This window comes from Pristis pectinata, chromosome 40 (genome assembly GCF_009764475.1).
Source record: "Pristis pectinata isolate sPriPec2 chromosome 40, sPriPec2.1.pri, whole genome shotgun sequence".
Classification (NCBI taxonomy): Eukaryota; Metazoa; Chordata; class Chondrichthyes; order Rhinopristiformes; family Pristidae; genus Pristis; species Pristis pectinata.
The window spans coordinates 2,604,976-2,623,747 of record NC_067443.1 but is presented as its reverse complement, the minus strand read 5'-3'; the positions used below and the strand labels follow the sequence as shown (position 1 = coordinate 2,623,747).

Here is an 18,772-nt window from a genome sequence, read left to right as displayed (position 1 = left end):
CGCCGCTGCCCTAAATAAAGATGACTGCCTCCAATTGCCAATGGGGTGGTGGGGGGGGGGGGGGTGGTGTCCCACTGTTGCCCTAAATAAAGATGGCCTCACCATGGCGGCCCACCATGGTATCGCCTTAATTAAAGATGGCTGCTTCGTACCATCAGATCAATGGTCTACTGTATCATCACAGTTAAACATCATTGACATCGGGGGGCGGGGGGGGGGGGTGTTGGTGGGGGGGGGTGGTTCACACGCTCCTGTTTACATCAGCGGTGCTGAGGTCAAGATTATTGAAAGCTTCAAGTTCCCAGTAGTCAACATCACCAATAGCCTGTCCTGGTCCAACCACGTAGACGCCACGGCCAAGAAAGCTCACCAGCGCCTCTACTTCCTCAGGAGGCTAAAGAAATTCGGCACGTCCCCGTCGACCCTCACCGATTTTTACAGATGCACCGTGGAAAGCATCCTATCCGGATGCATCCCGGCTTGGTACCGTAACTGCTCTGCCCGGGACCGCAAGGAACCGCAGAGAGTTGTGGACACGTCACGGAAACCAGCCTCCCCTCCGTGGACTCTGTCTGCACTTCCCGCTGCCTTGGTAAAGCAGCCAACATAATCAAAAACCCCCACCCAACCCGGACATTCTCTCTTCTCCCCCCTCCCATCGGGCAGAAGATACAAAAGCCTGAGAGCACGTACCCACGTACCACCAGGCTCGAGGACGGCTTCTATCCCGCTGTTATCAGACTCTTGAACGGACCTCTCCTACACTGAAAGACGGACTCTTGATCTCCCAATCTACTTCGTCGTGGCCCTTGCACCTTATTGTCTGCCTGCACTGCACTTTCTCTGTAACTGGGACACTTTATTCTGCGTTCTGTTCTCCTTCTGTACTCCCTCAATGTACTGACGTACGGAATGATCTGTCTGGACGGCAAGCTTTTCACTGTACCTCGGTACGTGTGACAATACTAAACCACTTACTACTTTGCCGTAATTAATATGCTACTTCCCGCCCCTCAGGGTCCACAATGGACAAACGTTCCTGTCCGTGTGGGGGCCCTACCCATCGCAACTACAGGGCCGCCCAACACACACTCCCAAAGTGGTTGACGCTTCCCTCTCCAGCCACGGTGGGATTGTTCTTCTGCCCTCTCGGACTGGGAATCTATTGGCGATCTGTTTTTACTCTCCATCCCTCTCTCCCCTCCACCCAGGGCAGCCTCTAGCGTAGGCAGAGAGCAGCAGAGAGGTGAAAGAGGGCCCTCACGATTGTACCCCTTGGCCCTTCTGCCCTGCTCCACCTCCCCCACCAAGAAAGCTCACCAGCGCCTCTACTTCCTCAGGAGCTAAAGAAATTTAGTTTGTCCCCTTTGACTCTCACCAACTTGTACCGATGCACCACAGAAAGCATCCTATCTGGATGTATCACGGCTTGGGACGGCAACTGTTCTGCCCGGGACCACAAGAAGCTGCAGAGAGTTGTGGACACAGCCCAGCGCGTCACGGAAACCAGCCTCCCCTCCTTGGACTCTGTCTTTACCTCTCGCTGCCTTGGTGAAGCAGCCAGCATAATCAAAGACCCCACCCACCCGGGTCATTCTCTCTTCTCCCCTCTTCCATCAGGCAGAAGATACAGGAGCCTGAGGGCACGTACCACCAGACTCAAGGACAGCTTCTACCCCACTGTGATAAGACTATTGAACGGTTCCCTTATACAATGAGATGGACTCTGACCTCACGATCTACCTTGTTGTGACCTTGCACCTTATTGCGCTGCACTTTCCCTGTAGCTGTGACACTTTACTCTGTACTGTTATTGTTTTTACCTGTACTACCTCAATGCACTCTGTACTAACTCAATGTAACTGCACTGTGTAATGAATTGACCTGTACAATCGGTATGCAAGACAAATTTTTCATTGTAGCTCGGTACAAGTGACAATAATAAACCAATACCAATACCACAAGATCAGGGTTAATCCCGCTGTCACCTCAGCTCCGTGTTCCCGGTGACCTCGTACCCCACCCCCCCCCCCTCCCCGATTGAGAATCGGCCTCTCAGACCTCCGGAGAGTCCACCTCCACCGGCCTTCGAGGGGAGAGAGTCCCGCAGGAGAATGAACATGGCCTCCTCCCCCTCTTAAAGGGACCACCCCCTTATTTACAAACAGTGACCCCCCCTCCCCCCCCACCCCTCTGTTCGATAAGTCTCCCGCAGGAGGGAACACCCTCCACACCCCTCTGGATCCTCTTACCTTTTAATTCAGTCCCCCCTCAGCCCTCCGGGTCCCAGCGGATACAAGCCCAGCCTTTCCGGCCTTCCCCCATGGGACAACCCGCCTATTCAGGGTATCGGTAAAACTCCAGTAGTCCAAATCATCCGATCATTTGGAATCTCGGTGTTTCCGATTCACGGACGATGTTCCCCTCTATCCCTTTGAACTCACTGGGGCCCCGTCTCCCGCTCCCGTTAGAGCCACTGGGGGACTCCCGTCTCCCGCTCCCGTTAGACCCACCGGCGGACCCCGTCCCCCGCTCCTGTTAAATTTGCTAAAATTCATTTACACCTGAAAATGTTGCGGGTCCAGAATCCTGATGGTGCCTGTATCGGCACTTCCAAACTCCAGGCACGTCGGAGGGAAAGCGGACGGATTCCCCTGATCCTACAAACCTCGGAGTGTTGTCTCGTGTCTGGTAGGGTGGACCCTGGGGCAGGTGACCTCTCTGGGATTATGTGGAGGAGGCACGGATGTGGCTGATTGGTCAGGAAGTCAGGAATGCTCCATCGGGGGACTTTTCTCTCCCCCCCCCCCCCCCCCCACCCCCCCCGGACTGTGGTAACGTGGGCACAGCAAGATCCCAGGAGTAGCACCATGACAATGACCCACGTTCCTCTGGAGGGGTGAATCTCGGCGTTGGGGGCCCTTGGGACACTCTCCCATCTCTTCCCCCTCCCCGACCCCCACTCCAACCCCACCCCAAGAGGTAAATTGGTTTATTATTGTACCGAGGCCCAGTGAAAAACTTTGTTTTGCATGCTATCCGTACAGATCACTTCATCACATCAGTACATCGAGGGCGTACAAGGGAAAAGATCTCTTTATTAGTCACATGTACGTCAAAGTGCAGTGCAGGCAGACAATAAGGTGCAAGGGCCACGACGAGGTAGATTGTGAGGTCGAGAGTCCACCTTATCGGACTGGGGAACCGTTCAATAGTCTTATAACAGTGGGCTAGAAGCTGTCCTTGAGCCTGGTGGTACGTGCCCTCAGGCTTTTGTATCTTCTGCCCGATGGGAGGGGGGGAGAAGAGAGAATGTCTGGGGCGGGTGGGGTCTTTGATTATGTCGGCTGCTTTCCCGAGGCAGTGAGAAGTGTAGACAGAGTCCGCGGAGGGGAGGCTGGTGTCAGTGACGCGCTGGGCTGTGTCCACAACTCTCTGCAGTTTCTTGTGGTCCTGGGCAGAGCAGTTGCCGTCCCAAGCCGGGATGCATCCAGATAGGATGCTTTCTATGGTGCATCGATAAAACTTGGTGAGGGTCAACGGGGACGTGCCGAATTTCTTTAGCCTCCTGAGGAAGTGGAAGCGCTGGTGAGCTTTCTTGGCCATGGCGTCTACACGGTTGGACCAGGACAGGCGATTGGTGATGTTCACTCCTGGGAACTCGAAGCTTTCAGCCCTCTCGACCTCAGCACCATTGAGGTAGACAGAAGCGTGTACGCCGCCCCCTTTCCTGAAGTCAATGACCAGCTCTTTTGTTTTGCTGACATTGAGGGAAAGGTTGTTGTCATGACACCATGTCACTGGGCTCCCTGTGGGCCTGTCCACCTTCCCTGACCCCTACACACCAATCTGGGTCCCTCTCTCCCTGGACGACGGGACCAAGTTGGGTTGAGCAATGATCCTGGAGGGGAGGTGGGGTGAGGTGGAGGCTGCCTCTGAGTCATCTCCCTCTTGTCCGTGTTGAACACCTTTGCTCTCCCTTGCAGTTGGCGGTTTACCTTCTACCTGATCGCCTTCGTTGCCGGCATGGCGGTCATAGTGGACGTGAGTACCCAGCCCGCTTCCACCTGGGATCCTTCTGTGCACGCGTTTTGGCTAGGGGGTGGGGGGAGGGGGAGCGAGAGGGCTATCTTCCCCGCCCCCAAGCAACTGGCGCCACAAATCCCCTTTGGGGCTGGCCTCCACAGCCCGCTGCAGCAATGAATTCCACAGATTCACCACCCCTCTGGCTAAAGAGATACGTCCTGAAGGGATGTCCCTTTATTCCCCAGGCAGAGCCCTCGGATCCTCGACTGTCCTATCGGGTGGGGGAGTTTGGACAGGGAACAGCGAATGTGCTGGGGCGCTTTGCGATCAAGAAGGAGGTGGTGTTGGTATAAAGGTGGATAAGTCCCCAGGGCCAGATGGTATATACCCCAGGTTCTTGACAGAGGCAAGAGAGGAGATCGCTGGGGCCTTGACCAAGATCTTTGTGTCCTCTCTAGCCCAGAGGACTGGAGAGTAGCCAGTGTTGTTCAAGTAGGGATAATCCTAGGAATTATAGGCCAGTGAACCTCACGTCAGCGGTAGGGAAGCTATTGGAGAGGAATTCTTAGGGATAGGATTTACGCGCATTTGGAAAAACTTGGCCTAGTTAGGGAGAGTCAGCATGGCTTTGTGCGGGGCAGGTAATGTCTTACTAACTTGATTGAGTTTTTCGAGGAGGTGACGAGGGTGATTGATGGAAGTAGAGCTGTGGATGTTGTCTACGTGGACTTTAGTCAGGCGTTCGACAAGCTGGGAGGCTCATCCAGAACATTAAGATGCATGGGATCTACAGAGACTTGGCCGTTTGGATTCAGAACTGGCTTGCCTGTAGAAGACAGAGTAGTGGTGGATGGGACGTATTCTAGCTGGAGGTCTGTGACTAGTGGTGTGCTGTAGGGATCCGTACTGGGACCTCTGCTGTTTGTGATGTATGGAAATGACTTGGATGAAGGTGTAGCTGGGTGGGTTAGTAAGTTTACAGACAAAGATGGAACTGTGGACAGCGTAGAGGATTGTCAAAGGGAAAGGTATACAGTACACAGTAGGATCTTAGGGTCCAAGTCAACAGCTCCCTGAAAGTGGCCGCACAAGTCGATAGGGCGGTGAAGAAGGCGTCCGGCACGCTCGCCTTCATCGGTCGGGGTGTTGAGTATGAGAGTCAGGAGGTCATGTTGCAGTTGTATAAAACAGGCCGCACTTGGGGTATTGCGCGCAGTTCTGGTCACCCCCGTTACAGGAAGGATGTGGGGGCTTTGGAGAGGGCGCAGAAGAGGTTCACCAGGACGCTGCCTGGATTAGAGGGCACGAGCTATAAGGAGAGGTCGGACAAACTTGGATTGTTTACTCTGGCGTGTCGGAGGCTGAGGGGAGACCTGATAGAGGTTTATAAAATTATGAGAGGCACAGATAAAGTCAGAATCCTTCTCCCAGGGTAGAAATATCTAATACCAGAGGGCGTGCATTTAAGGTGAGAGGGGGAAAGTTTACAGGGGATGTGCGGGGCAAGTTTTCTTACACAGAGAGCGGTGGGTGCCTGGAACGTGCTGCCAGGGGTGGGGGTGGAGGCAGATACGATGGAGGGGTTTAAGAGGTTCTTGGATAGGCCCATGGATGTGCAGGAAATGGAGGGGGATAGACCACGTGCAGGCAGAAGGAATGTAGTTTAATTTGGCATCGTGTCCGGCACAGACACGGTGGGCCGAAGGGCCTGTTCCTGTGCTGGACTGTTCTATCTTGAGACTCCTTTGTCTTCTCTCTTCGATGGGAAGGGAGTTAAGACGATGGAGGCAATAATCCTGCATCGTAAACGGTTAAAGATTGAGGTGCAAGGTGAGTGAAACGAGGTGTTGCACTTTGGGAGGTTAAACCAGGGCAGGATTTCCACAGTGAACGGCGGGGCTCTGGGGAGTGTTGTAGAACAGAGGGGGCTTGGAGTTCGGGTACGTGGTTCCCTGGGAGTGGCCTCACAGGTAGACAGGGCGATGAAGAAGGCGTTTGGCACGTTGGCCTTCGTCGGTCAGGGCACTGAGTACAGGAGTTGGGAGGTTATATTGCAGTTGTACAAAGATGTTAGTGAGGCCGCACTTGGAGCACTGAGTTCACTTTTGGTCACCTCGTTATAAGAAGGACGTTATGAAACTGGAAACAGTGCAGAAAAGATCTACGAGGATGTTACCAGGACTGAGTCATGGGGAGAGGTTGGGCAGGCTGGGACTTTAGTCCTTGGGAGTGTAGGAGACAGAGGGGTGATCTTATAATCATGATGGGCATAGACACATACACAGTCATTTTTCCCCAGGGTTGGGGAATCAAGGGCACAGGTTTAAGGTGAGAGGGGGAGAGATTTAATAGGAACCTGAGAGGCAACTTCTTCACCCAGAGGGTGGTCCGTATCTGGAACGAGCTGCCAGAGGGAGTGGCTGAGGCAGGTACATTAAGATTTAAAAGAGTCTTAGACCGGTCCACGGATGGGAAAGGTTTAGAGGGATACGGGCCAAATGTGGCCAGCTTAGATGGGAATCTTGGTCGGCACGGACCGGTTGGGCCGAAGGGCCTGGTTCTGCGCTGCGTGACTCTACGAACCGATCTGAAGGAGGCCCACTCGAAGCCTCTATTGAAATGACCGCCCCTCCCTCCCCTCTGGACCAGGGGGGGGACCTAAGCGACGTTCTATGCCCTTCACCATCACACGGGGCCTGCTCTCGCTAATCCCGGCGGGAGCCTTGCCGGTAGACCCCTGCCATGGAGATGGCGGCAAGCACCAGCTTTCTTTGACCGTTGCCCCACAGGATGGGGGGGTGGTGGTGGTGAGGGTCTCCGATTTAATGTGGTCTGGTGTTTGTGTTTGTAGAAACCTTGGTTCTACGACCTGCGGGAAACGTGGAAAGGATTCCCTATCCAGGTAGGTGAACGATCCGCTCCGGGACCTGCCTGTCGACGGGCGCGTCCCGACTGAGGGGCCGGGTTCTGGTAACTTCCCCGGGGGCCGGGAAGGTTAAGGGGAGATTTAATAGAGGCAGCTTCTGGCGACGGGGGCGGGAGGGCTGCCTTGCGATAGCGCCCGTGGTCGGTTGCTGCTGTAACCTGTGCAAAGCAAGATCCCACAGAGTAATGCGCGAGTAACTAGACTTGGGGGGTGGGGGTGTTTGACCAGCGACGGCCCCCCCCCCCCCCCCACCCCACGCTCGACCCCCTCCTCTCGCCTCCCCCCACCCCGCACTAGATCCCAGCCCCCCCTCGGGGTGTTTTGTTGCTTTTTGGGGGGGGGGGGGAGGGGGAAGGGGGTTTCCCGGACCCATCCCGGGAATTCTGCCAATGTCCCGAGGCTGACATGGAACCCGGTGCAGCAGCCGGCCACGGCCCATACCTCTCAGCCAATCCTCGGCTCCGGTTTGTTTCTCGCCCTGCGGGTTGGATCTTCCTGTGCTCGGAGGGGTGGGCGGTCCTTGTCTGGTGGTCTCCGTACCCACCGTCGGTGCGTCCTTGCTTCCCCCCCCCCCCAGACGATGCTGCCCTCCCAGTACTGGTACTACATGATCGAACTCGGCTTCTACTGGTCGCTGCTCTTCACCGTGGCCTCCGACGTCAAGAGAAAGGTGAGGGGGCGGAGGAGGTATAGAGGGGAGGGGGAGGAGGGAGGGGGGAAGGATGGAGGGAGGGAAGTTGGGGGAGGAGGGAGGGGAAAGGAGGAGGGGGTGAGGGGGGAGGAGGAGGAGGGGGGAGGGGGAAGGGGGAAATGGAGAGGGTGGGTGGGAGGGGAGGGGGGGGCCCATCCAATCCCCACCCTCCCACCGACTGCTCCAGGGGTACGGGGCGCTGGAGACGCCACACCCAGAGCACTGAGCACACTCCTGGGCCCCTTACCCCAGAAGGGATGTCGTTGACATGGGGAGGTGGGGAGTCCTGGTGGGGGGGGGGGGGGGATGTCCTACCTCGGGAGGCTGGACTGCTTGGGTTGGTCTTCTGTGGGCTTTAGAAGAATGGTGGGGGGGGGTGGTGGGAGTCTCACTGAAACATCGGAGCTCCTGAGGGGACACGACGGGAGGTGTGGAGACGTTCCCAGCATTGGGAGAGTCTCGGATGGGGGGGATGTAGTTACAGGGTTGGGGGGGGGGGTCGTCCTTTAACAGTGAGGTGTGTGAGAGCATCACCTCATGGAGGGGATGCTTCCCCCCCCCCCCGTCTCTCCCTCCCCCCCTCTCCCTCCCCCCCCCTCTCTCTCTCCCTCCCCCTCTCTCTCCCTGTCTCTGTCTCTGGTCTCTCTCTCTCTCCCCGTCTCTCCACCCCTCTCTCCCTCTCCCCCCTCTCCCTCTCCCCCCCTCTCTCCCCCTCTCCCTCTCCCCCCCTCTCCCCCCCCCTCTCCCCCCCCTCTCCCCCCCCCTCTCCCCCCCCCCTCTCCCCCCCCCTCTCCCCCCCCCTCTCCCCCCCCCTCTCCCCCCCCCTCTCCCCCCCCCTCTCCCCCCCCTCTCTCCCCCCCCTCTCTCCCCCCCCTCTCTCCCCCCCCTCTCTCCCCCCCCTCTCTCCCCCCCCCCTCCCCCTCTGTCTCTCTTTCTCCCCCTCTTGTCTCTCTCTCTCTCTCTCTCTCTCTCCCCCCCTCCCCCTCTGTCTCTCTCTCTCTGTCTCTCTCTCTCCCTCTCCCGAACGTACTCTAATTCTCAGACCCACCCCCATCGATCCTGGCCCTCAGGATGTGACCCTGTGGAACCAGCACTGCTCCCCAACCATGAGGTGGAGGGGGGGGGGGGGTGGTCTCCCCCTCCCAGGCCGGGGTCGGATGGGACAGTGAGCAGTGACCCATGGAGGGAGGGGTCCGACCCTGGGACCCTTGCCCTTGCGGTGGGTGGTGATGGATGGAAGGTGGGTTCCCAATGGACCCCACCCCACCCCACCCCCACCCCCGTGGGACGGGCGGCGCTGGAGTCCTCGGGGTGGGGCTGGGTGGCAGAGGGAGGGGTTTGGGTGGGGTGGCATCCGTGGGGGTCGGAGGTCGTGGCCGGGGTCTCACCCCACCCCTCTCCCTCTGGCCGACAGGACTTCAAGGAGCAGATCATCCACCACGTGGCCACCATCATTCTCATCAGCTTCTCCTGGTGCACCAACTACATCCGGGCCGGCACCCTGGTCATGGCCGTGCACGACGCCTCCGACTACTTCCTCGAGGTACAGCACTCACCTTGTGCCCCCGACCTCTGACCTCCAACCCTGGGAAGGTTACCCTCCTGACCCCTCACCCCCCGCTGTGGTTGTGTGGCTCTCCTGATCTCTCACCCCCAACCCCTGACCCCACCCCTCGCAGTGTTATCATCCTGATCTCTCACCCCCATCCCTTGCCCCCGACCTCTCACCCCAACCCTCACAGTGTCATCATCCTGACCCCTCACCCCAATCCTTTGCCCCCTGACCTCTCACCCCAATCCTCGCAGTGTCATCCTGACCTCTCACCCCAATCCTTGCCCCCTGACCTCTCACCCCCTTACCCTCCTGTATCACCCTCCCAATCTCTCGCCCTCATCCCTGTTGCTGCCTCGACCTCTCACCTCCAACCCTCACCTTCTTCATGCCCTCCTGACCTGTGACCCTTCACCCCAAACTGGTGATGCCGCTCCCATCTATGACCTCCCCATCCCCCCCCCCCACCATTGGCCTGACCTGTCACCCTTGGTATTGGGCACCCCAAACTTTGACCTTTACCCCTGTCCACTTCCCTCTGCCTGACCAGCGACCCTCCTGTTGCCCTCTTGACCTGTGACCTTGCCCCTTGAGCATCTCCGCTGACCCCAAGCTTTCTGGCTTCCTCCCCCTCGCCTCATCTCCCCTCCCCCCCCCCCCCATCTCCGCCCTCCCCCCCCCCATCTACCCCACCCCCCCCCCCCCCATCATGACCTGAGCTGGAGATTGGCACCACGGAGACAAAAAGCACAGGAACAGGCCCTTCAGCCCATCCAGTCCGTGCCGACCACCAACCGCCCATCTTACACCGATTCCCATTTTACTCCCTCCTCCCCCGGATTCCACCCCCCCCCCCCCCCCCCACAACCCCCCACCACACACGCACCAGGGGGGCGATTCACAGCGGCCGATTAACCCACCGACCCAGCACGTCGTTGGGATGTGGGAGGGAACCAGGGGAGACCCACGCAGTCACAGGGAGAGTGTGCAAACTACACACACACACACAGACAGACACACACACACACACAGAGCCAACAACACACACACTCACACAGAGACACACACAGACAACACACAGACTCTCTCACAGACACACAGCCAACAACACACAGACACACACACACACACACAGACAGACACACACACAGAGCCAACAACACACACACTCACACAGAGACAGACACACTGATGCACAGACACACACACACACAGATGCACACACACATGCGCACGCGCACACACACACACACACACACACACACACACACACACAAATGCACACACACACAGAGCGCCGGAGGTTGGGATCGAACCCGGGTCCCTGGAGCCGTGAGGCAGCAGCTCGACCTGCTGTGCCACCGGGCTGCCCAACTGTACTTGGGGTTTAGAAGGCGCAGTGAAGGTGGTCGGGGCTGCGTTTGGGAGGGAGGGAAGGGTCCTCGGCAATCCGGAACGTTCTGTAACCGGCTCCCACGCCTTCCTCTCCCCGCAGTCGGCCAAGATGTTCAACTACGCCGGGTGGAAGGCGACCTGCAACTGCCTCTTCATCCTCTTTGCCGTGGCCTTCTTCATCACCAGGCTCGTCATCTTCCCCTTCTGGTACGGGCCCGCTCCGCATTCCCGCAGCGCCCTGTTCATCCCCTGCCTCGTGGCGGCCACGCAACCCCTTCCCCGGTCCCGGGGCGTGTGCACGACAGGATCCCATGTGCTGGGTCGAGGGACGAGGGTCGGCCAGTGCCTTTCACGTTCCCCCCTGCGATTGGGTGCTGGGATCTTGCTATGCCTATGTGGTTGAGGCTTTGCCTGCGTGACTCCTGTTCACTGCTTGGGACAGATTTTGGAACAGTTACAGTCACTGGACGGTGCAGAGGGAGCTTCACCTTGTGTGCCTGATTCCTGGAGTGTGTGACGGGACGGTGCGGAGGGAGCTTCACTCTGTGTCTGACCCCGGGAGTGTGTGACGGGACGGTGCGGAGGGAGCCTCACCCTGTGTCTGACCCCGGGAGTGTGTGACGGGACGGTGCGGAGGGAGCCTCACCCTGTGTCTGACCCCGGGAGTGTGTGACGGGACGGTGCGGAGGGAGCCTCACCCTGTGTCTGTCCCCGGGAGTGTGTGACGGGACGGTGCGGAGGGAGCCTCACCCTGTGTCTGACCCCGGGAGTGTGTGACGGGACGGTGCGGAGGGAGCCTCACCCTGTGTCTGACCCCGGGAGTGTGTGACGGGACGGTGCGGAGGGAGCCTCACCCTGTGTCTGACCCCGGGAGTGTGTGACGGGACGGTGCGGAGGGAGCCTCACCCTGTGTCTGACCCCGGGAGTGTGTGACGGGACGGTGCGGAGGGAGCCTCACCCTGTGTCTGACCCCGGGAGTGTGTGACGGGACGGTGCGGAGGGAGCCTCACCCTGTGTCTGACCCCGGGAGTGTGTGACGGGACGGTGCGGAGGGAGCCTCACCCTGTGTCTGACCCCGGGAGTGTGTGACGGGACGGTGCGGAGGGAGCCTCACCCTGTGTCTGACCCCGGGAGTGTGTGACGGGACGGTGCGGAGGGAGCCTCACCCTGTGTCTGACCCCGGGAGTGTGTGACGGGACGGTGCGGAGGGAGCCTCACCCTGTGTCTGACCCCGGGAGCGTGTGACGGGACGGTGCGGAGGGAGCCTCACCCTGTGTCTGATGTGAACTGCCCTCTCTCTCTCTCTGCCAGGATCATCCACTGTACGGTGATCTACCCCCTCGAGCTTTACCCTGCCTTCTTCGGATATTACTTCTTTAACGGAATCTTGGTCATTCTCCAGCTGCTGCACATCTTCTGGGCCGCACTCATTCTCCGAATGGCTCTCAAGTTCATAACTGGAAACGTAAGTGTCGGGTCGCCCCGCCCCTCCCCTCGTTGTCGCCGGGACGTAGCGCAGGAGATTATGGAGGCGGCGCGGCACACTATAGGGACTTCAGTAAAAGGCACTTAACAAGGTCCCATGTGGTGGGCTGGTCCAGAAGGTTAAGACACAGGCGATCCAAGGGGACCCGGCTAATTGGATCCAAAATTTGTTCTCCGAGGCAGAGGGGAGGATGCTTGTCTGACTGGGAGCCTGTGACCAGTGGTGTGCTGCAGGGATCGATGCTGGGACCTTTGCTTTCGTGATTGTATGTTAACTTGGATGTCAGTATCGGAGGTATAGAACGTAGAACAGTACAAGAACAGGTCCTTCGGCCCACAGTGCTGTGCTGAACTAATTAAACTAGTAATTAAACACCTAACTAAACTAATCCCTTCTGCCTGCAAAATGTCCACCTCCCTCCATTCCCTGCGCATCGATGGGCCTATCTCTGAGTCTCTTAAACCCCTCTATCGTATCTGCCTCCACCCCCACCCCTGGCAGCACATTCCAGGCACCCACCGCTCTCTGTGTAAAAAAAAACTAGCCCCGCACATCTCCTTTGAACTTACTCCCTCTCGCCTTAAATGCGAGCCCTCTAGTATTAGATATTTCGACCCTGGAGGGTAAAAGACACCGGCTGTCTACTCTATCTGTGCCTCTCATAATCTCATAAACCTCTATCAGGTCTCCCCTCAGCCTCTGCCGCTCCAGAGAAAACAACCCAAGTCTGTCCGACCTCTCCTTATAGCTCACGCTCTCTAATCCAGGCAGCGTCCTGGTGAACCTCTTCTGCACCCTCTCCAAAGCCCCCACATCCTTCCTGTAACGGGGCAATGAGTATAGTTTGCAGATGATACGAAAGTTGGTGCTGTGGATAGCGAGGAAGGTTGTCCGAGGCTACAGCGAGAGATAGGTCAGATGGAAAGTTGGTGGGGTTGGGGGAGCGTTGGCAGGTGGAATTTAACCCCGACGAGTGTGAGGGGAGTCAGACCGGGGAAGGACGTGTACAGCAAACACTGGGGTGGTAAGGAATGTTGAGGACCTTGGGGTTCAAGTCCATCGTTCCCAAAGTGGCAACACCGGTGGATAGGGCGGTGAAGAAGGCGTACGGCGTGCTTGCCTTCGCCGGTCGGGGCAGAGAACATCAGAGTCGGGACGTTATGTTGCAACTTTAGAAAGTGATCGGACCGCACTTGGAGCACTGCGTGCAGTTCTGGTCACCACAGGAGGTGACTGCACTGGGGAGGGTGCAGAGGAGATTCCCCAGGGTGTCGCCTGGATCAGAGGACTTTGGTTACGGGGAGAGGTCGGAGAGGCCGGGACTGTTTTCCCCGGAGCGAAGGAGGCTGAAGGGGGGGACCCAATGGAGGTGTGAGAGGCAGAGAACGGGTAGAAAGTCTGAATCTTGATAAAGGGCAGAGGAAGGAGTTTTAAAGGGGGATCTAAGTACCACCTAAACATCGTGACCATATTCATTTGTGTGGTTCCAAAGTGGTTCATTTTGGTCGGTCAAATATGATGGCAGAATATAGTATTAACGGCAGGACTCTTGGCAGTGTGGAGGATCAGAGGAAGATTGGGGTCCGAGTCCATAGGACGCTCAAAGCAGCTGCACAGGTTGACTCTGTGGTTAGGAAGGCATGTGGTGTATTGTCCTTCAATCGGGGAATTGAATTTAGGAGCCGAGAGGTAATGCTGCAGCTATATAGGACCCTGGTCAGACCCCACTTGGAGCACTGTGCTCAGTTCTGGTCGCCTCACTACAGGGAGGATGTGGAAGCCATAGAGAGGGTGCAGAGGAGATTTACAAGGATGCTGCCTGGATTGGGGAGCATGCCTTGTGAGAACAGATTGAGGGAACTTGGGCTTTTCTCCTTGGAGCGACGGAGGATGAGGGGGGACCTGATAGAGGTGTATAAGATGATGAGAGGCATTGATCGTGTGGATAGTCAGAGGCTTTTCCCCAGGGCTGAAATGGTGGCCATAAGAGGACACAGGTTTAAGGTGCTGGGGAGTAGGTACAGAGGAGATGTCAGGGGTAAGTTTTTTACTCAGAGAGTGGTGAGCGCATGGACTGGGCTGCCGGCAACGGTGGTGGAGGCGGATACGATAGGGTCTTTTAAGAGACTGTTGGACGGGTACATGGAGCTGAGAAAAATAGAGGGCTATGGATAAGCCTAGTAATGTCTAAGGCGGGGACATGTTCGGCACAGCTTTGTGGGCCAAAGGGCCTGAATTGTGCTGTAGGCTTTCTATGTTCTATGTATCTGACTTCACTCCTTCCTCGGGCAGCTCATTACAGATATCGTGGGCGATATCTGCAGTGGGTTGCCCGGGGAAGGAGTGGAATCAGATATGGTCACGATGTTTAAGGCGTACTTTGAATTGTTGGGGGATACACTCCTAAAGCAGGCAAATGCTATGTTGGCATTCATTTCGAGAGGTATAGTGTATAAAAGTAGGGAAGTGTTGATGAGGCTCTCTGGAACACTGGTGAGGCCTCATTTGGAACACTGTGCGCAGTTTTGGGCCCCACATCTTAGGAAGGATGTGCTGATGTTGGAGAGGGTTCAGAGGAGATTTACGAGGATGATTCCCGGAATGAAAGGGCTGACATACGATGAGCGTTTGTTGGCTCTTGGACTGTACTCACTGGAGTACAGAAGAATGAGAGGGGACCTCATAGAAACATTTCGAATGTTGAAAGGACTGGACAGAGTAGATGTGGCTAAGCTGTTTCCCTTGGTGGGTGAGTCCAGGACCAGAGGGCACAGTCTTAGAATTAGAGGGTACAGGTTTAAAACAGAGATGAGGAGAAATTTCGTTAGCCAGAGGGTCATGGATTTATGGAATTTGTTGCCACGTACAGCTGTGGAGGCCCGATCATTGGGGGTGTTTAAGGAGGACATAGATAGGTATCTAATTAGTCAAGGTATCAAGTGATATGGGGAAAGGGCCAGAAACTGGGGCTAGATAGGAATAGTTTTAATGTAGCTCATGGAGCAGACTCAATGGGCCGAATGGCCTACTTCTGCTCCTTTGTCTTGTGACCTTATGATTAGTGTAGACGGGGGGGGGGGGGGGGGGGGAGAGGTCAGTGTGGACGAGATGGGCCCAAGGGCCTCCCAGATGCGTGCAGGAGGGCAGGGGACACTGGGGACCGAGACCCGCGGTTTGAATTTGCTTCAAGTGAAAGACCCTTTGAGTGTCGGTCCATCAGCGACCATCAACGATTTGCCACCAATATCGCCTCTTGTGCCACCCATGGAGATGGGTGGCGCAGTGGGTTGAGCCGCTGCCTCATGGCTCCAGAGACCCGGGTTCGATCCTGACCTCTGGCGCTGTGTGTGTTTGTGGAGTTTGCACGCTCTCCCCGTGACCACGTGGGTATCCCCCGGGGCCTCCAGTTCCCTCCCACGTCCCGATGACGTGCGGGGGTTGGTGGGTTAATCGGGCCCCGGTGTGTGAGTGAGGGGTCGGGGGAGTCGCTGGGGAATGTGGGGGGAAATCGGTTGCAGGGCATTGAGTGGGGGGAATGGAGAGCTGGTGTGGACTCAATGAGCCAAAACGGCACAAGGAAAGACGTCCGCCGGGGCCATCCCGAGCTCCCGGTTCCGTTTTCAACTCCCCATTCCCGCACGGACCTGTCCATCCCCGGCCTCCTCCGCTGTTGGAGTGTGGCTCGGTGTAAACCAGAGGAACGATGCCTCATATTCTGCCTGGGTCACCTACCACCCGATGGTACAAACGTCATTTTCTAATTTTAGGTAACCCTCCCCTCTGGTAGGTGGTTTCTCTCCTCCCCCACCCACCCCCCCGTGTCTCTGTCTCCCCCATCTCTGTCTGTTTCTCCCCCCTCTCTCCCTGTCTCTCCCCGTCCGTCTCTCTCTCTCTCCCCCTCTGTCTCTCTCTTTCCTTCTGTATCTTGCCCTCTCCGTCTCTCTTCCTCTCCTTCCACTCCGTCCCGTTTCCCTCCCTCTCCCACCCTGCCCCCCTTCACCCACTGCACACACGCAGTTCACCTCGCTCCATCTGCCTCTATATATTTATCCCCTCCCTGCCACTGTCTCCCAACTCCACCCCTCCCTTGTACAACCTGCCTGTCACCTTACACCCCTCCACAGTCCCCCACTCCCCTCTCTCTATACTGGCCATCTCCCCTCTCAGTTCAGCTGCAAGGTTTCGACCCCAAACTTCCGACAGTTCCTCCCCCCCCCCCCCCCCGCCCCACCACGGATGCTGCCCGACCTGCTGAGTTCCTCCAGCAGATCGTCTGTGGCCCCAGATCCCACTCCCTGCAGCCTCTTGCGTTTCCGTAAGGAAAGGTTCAGAGGGATACGGGCCAAACGCGGGCGAATGGGACCGGCTTAGATGGGAATCTTGGTCAGCATGGACTAGTTGGACCAAAGGGCCTGGTTCTGCGTTGTGTGACTATAAGAATTGATCTTGAGGGAGGCCCACTCGAAGCCTCTATTAAAATGACCGCCCCTCCCTCCCCTCCGGACCCCTCTGGTTACATTTTCCAGGGGAATCTGACTGACGGCCTCCTGCCCCCTTTGTTAGCTGGGGGTCCAACCCTTCGTTCTACCCTCTTCACCATCAAAGGGGGCTTGCCCCTGCTAATCACAATGGGAACCTGCCTGTCAGCCCCTGCCATTGCTGTTGGAAATGGCGGCAGGCAACAACCTTCTTTGACCGCCCCCGCCCCACAAGATGGGGGCGGGGGGGGGGGGTGGGTTGGGGGTCTCCGATTCCTGCCTTTTGACGCGGTTTGGTGTTTGTGGCCTTGTGCTGTACGAGGGGAAACGTTTGGGCTACTGGGGGAACTTGACCTGAGATTTAGCCGCCCCTGTCTCTCTCTCTCTCTCTCTCTCTCTCTCTCTCTCTCTCTCTCCCCCGTCCGCTGCAGATCGTGGAGGATGAACGCAGTGACCGGGAAGAGACAGACAACTCTGAGGACGAGGAGTCGGTGAAGAACGGTCCTGTGTCCAACGGGCACGCAGCACTGAACAACAATCGCAGGAAAACCGATTAGTGCCTACTGTTTCCTGGGGAGCAAGTGGGGGGAGGGAAGGAGAGAGAGAGAGAGAGAGAGACAATGCTCCCTCTTCATCCCCTCCTCCCTCCCCCCTCTTCATCCCCTCCCTCCCTCTCTCCTGGTAACAACTGCACACCAATGTGGTGGTGGGGAGCGTTGGGGTGGGTGGGTGGGGGGCAAGGATAACTTTTTTTAACAATTGGGGAGGTTGGGGGGGGGAAGAAGAGAAAAAAAAAATTACAGCTTTAATATATTAAAAGACCCAGGTAGAGAAATGAATGCCTTAACTTGCTCCCTCCCCTCCCTCTCTGAATTTCTAACAGGGTGGGGAGAGGGGGGAGGGTGGGGAAATGACACGCAGTTGCCCGCGGGAGGGGCAGAAGAGGGAGGGTTGCAGAACGGATACCCCAAAGCTCTTGATTAGCAGGTCTCGATGCCTCTTGAAGCAGTATTCTCTCGTTAGTTTGCTTAAATTCCCCATCTCTCCCACCACCCTCTCCCCCACACTCCCCCTTCCCTCCCTCCTGGACCCAGCTGGGATGGGGGGGGGGGGGGGTGGGTGGTGGGGGTCACCATGGTGGGATCGCACCTTGTAATGGGCAATGTTTTGGGTGTTTTCTTTCTAAAAAGAATCACTTGGAAGTGTGACTCTGGGGGGAAAAAAAGCAGTGGACAGCCTGGATAGTTGCCGAGGGGGCAATTACGCCCTCCCTGCCCCTCGCACTGTGCCCTACCCCCATCCCTGAGGGGTTGCTTGGCTCCCAGAGGAAGGGGGGGGTGTAGAAGGGATGCAGGTGGATGGGAGGGATTGGTTAGGTCTGGGTTGTCCCACTGGCCCCCTCCCTGATTAGGGGGGGAGGTGGGTTTTGCAATAAAGTTGGGGGGGGGGGATCTTCTAGTCAACTATTTCGTGCATCAGTTTACAGCACTCGCAGGAGTTGCCCGGGGAAGAGGTAGGCGCTAGGTTGGGGGGAGGGGGGGGGAAGGGTGTGAAGATTGTCTGAAACACTCAATTAAATTTTATTTTCACTGCCCACCCCCCCCCTCCCCCAGAGTTAAATAGGTCAAAATGTACCCGGGAGCTCAAACCCCCAGGGTCCACTCCTCTGGTCCGTTTGTCACACTCCATACAGAGGGGAGGGGGAGCAGAGCGCAGTCCCCTGGGACGGGAGGGGGTGGGTTTGATGTCACCCTCGGGACACTGAGATACATGTTGTAAATATGGAGACGAAATTAGATGTCGGCATGCCTAAAACCATTTGCAATTAATTTTTTTGATTAAAAATCCGTTTTAAAAGACTGAGGTGTAGCTGTGTGTGTGAGACACCACTGCTCCTTCACCGGGACTGGCAATAGACCCTCCCCATTTGTTCCCCTGTACCCTTGTATCTGTATTCCCCATTCCCTCATTTCTGTGTTTTCCCCGTTCCCTGCATTTCTCCCTCATGTTTCCCATCTCCCTGTATCCATTTCCCTTGTTTCTGTTTCCCCCCCCCCCCATGTTTCCCTCATTTCCGTCTCCCCTCCCCCCCCACCCCTTTCTTGAGTGTGTCTGATGACTGGTGCTGGTGGAGATATCCCCAAATGCTCCCACCTGACCTTTCCTATCCGTGTACCTGTGTCTTTTAATGTTCCTACCTCACCCACTTCCTCTGGCA

The 18,772-nt window shown here is 57.1% G+C and overlaps 1 protein-coding gene across 1 annotated transcript in view; it reads left to right on the top strand.

Annotated features, from left to right (window-relative positions):
* LOC127587513 (ceramide synthase 2-like) overlaps positions 1–18,413 on the top strand; it is a 43,748-nt gene extending 25,335 nt beyond the window's left edge. Inside the window, exons 5-11 of the mRNA XM_052045904.1 lie at positions 3,987–4,044; positions 6,878–6,928; positions 7,530–7,622; positions 9,058–9,186; positions 10,691–10,797; positions 11,902–12,055; positions 16,986–18,413. Of these exons, the coding sequence (XP_051901864.1) occupies positions 3,987–4,044; positions 6,878–6,928; positions 7,530–7,622; positions 9,058–9,186; positions 10,691–10,797; positions 11,902–12,055; positions 16,986–17,111 (718 nt within the window). The 3' untranslated portion in view covers positions 17,112–18,413. The remainder of the gene's footprint in view (positions 1–3,986; positions 4,045–6,877; positions 6,929–7,529; positions 7,623–9,057; positions 9,187–10,690; positions 10,798–11,901; positions 12,056–16,985) is intronic.
* The last annotated feature ends 359 nt before the right edge of the window (positions 18,414–18,772 follow it).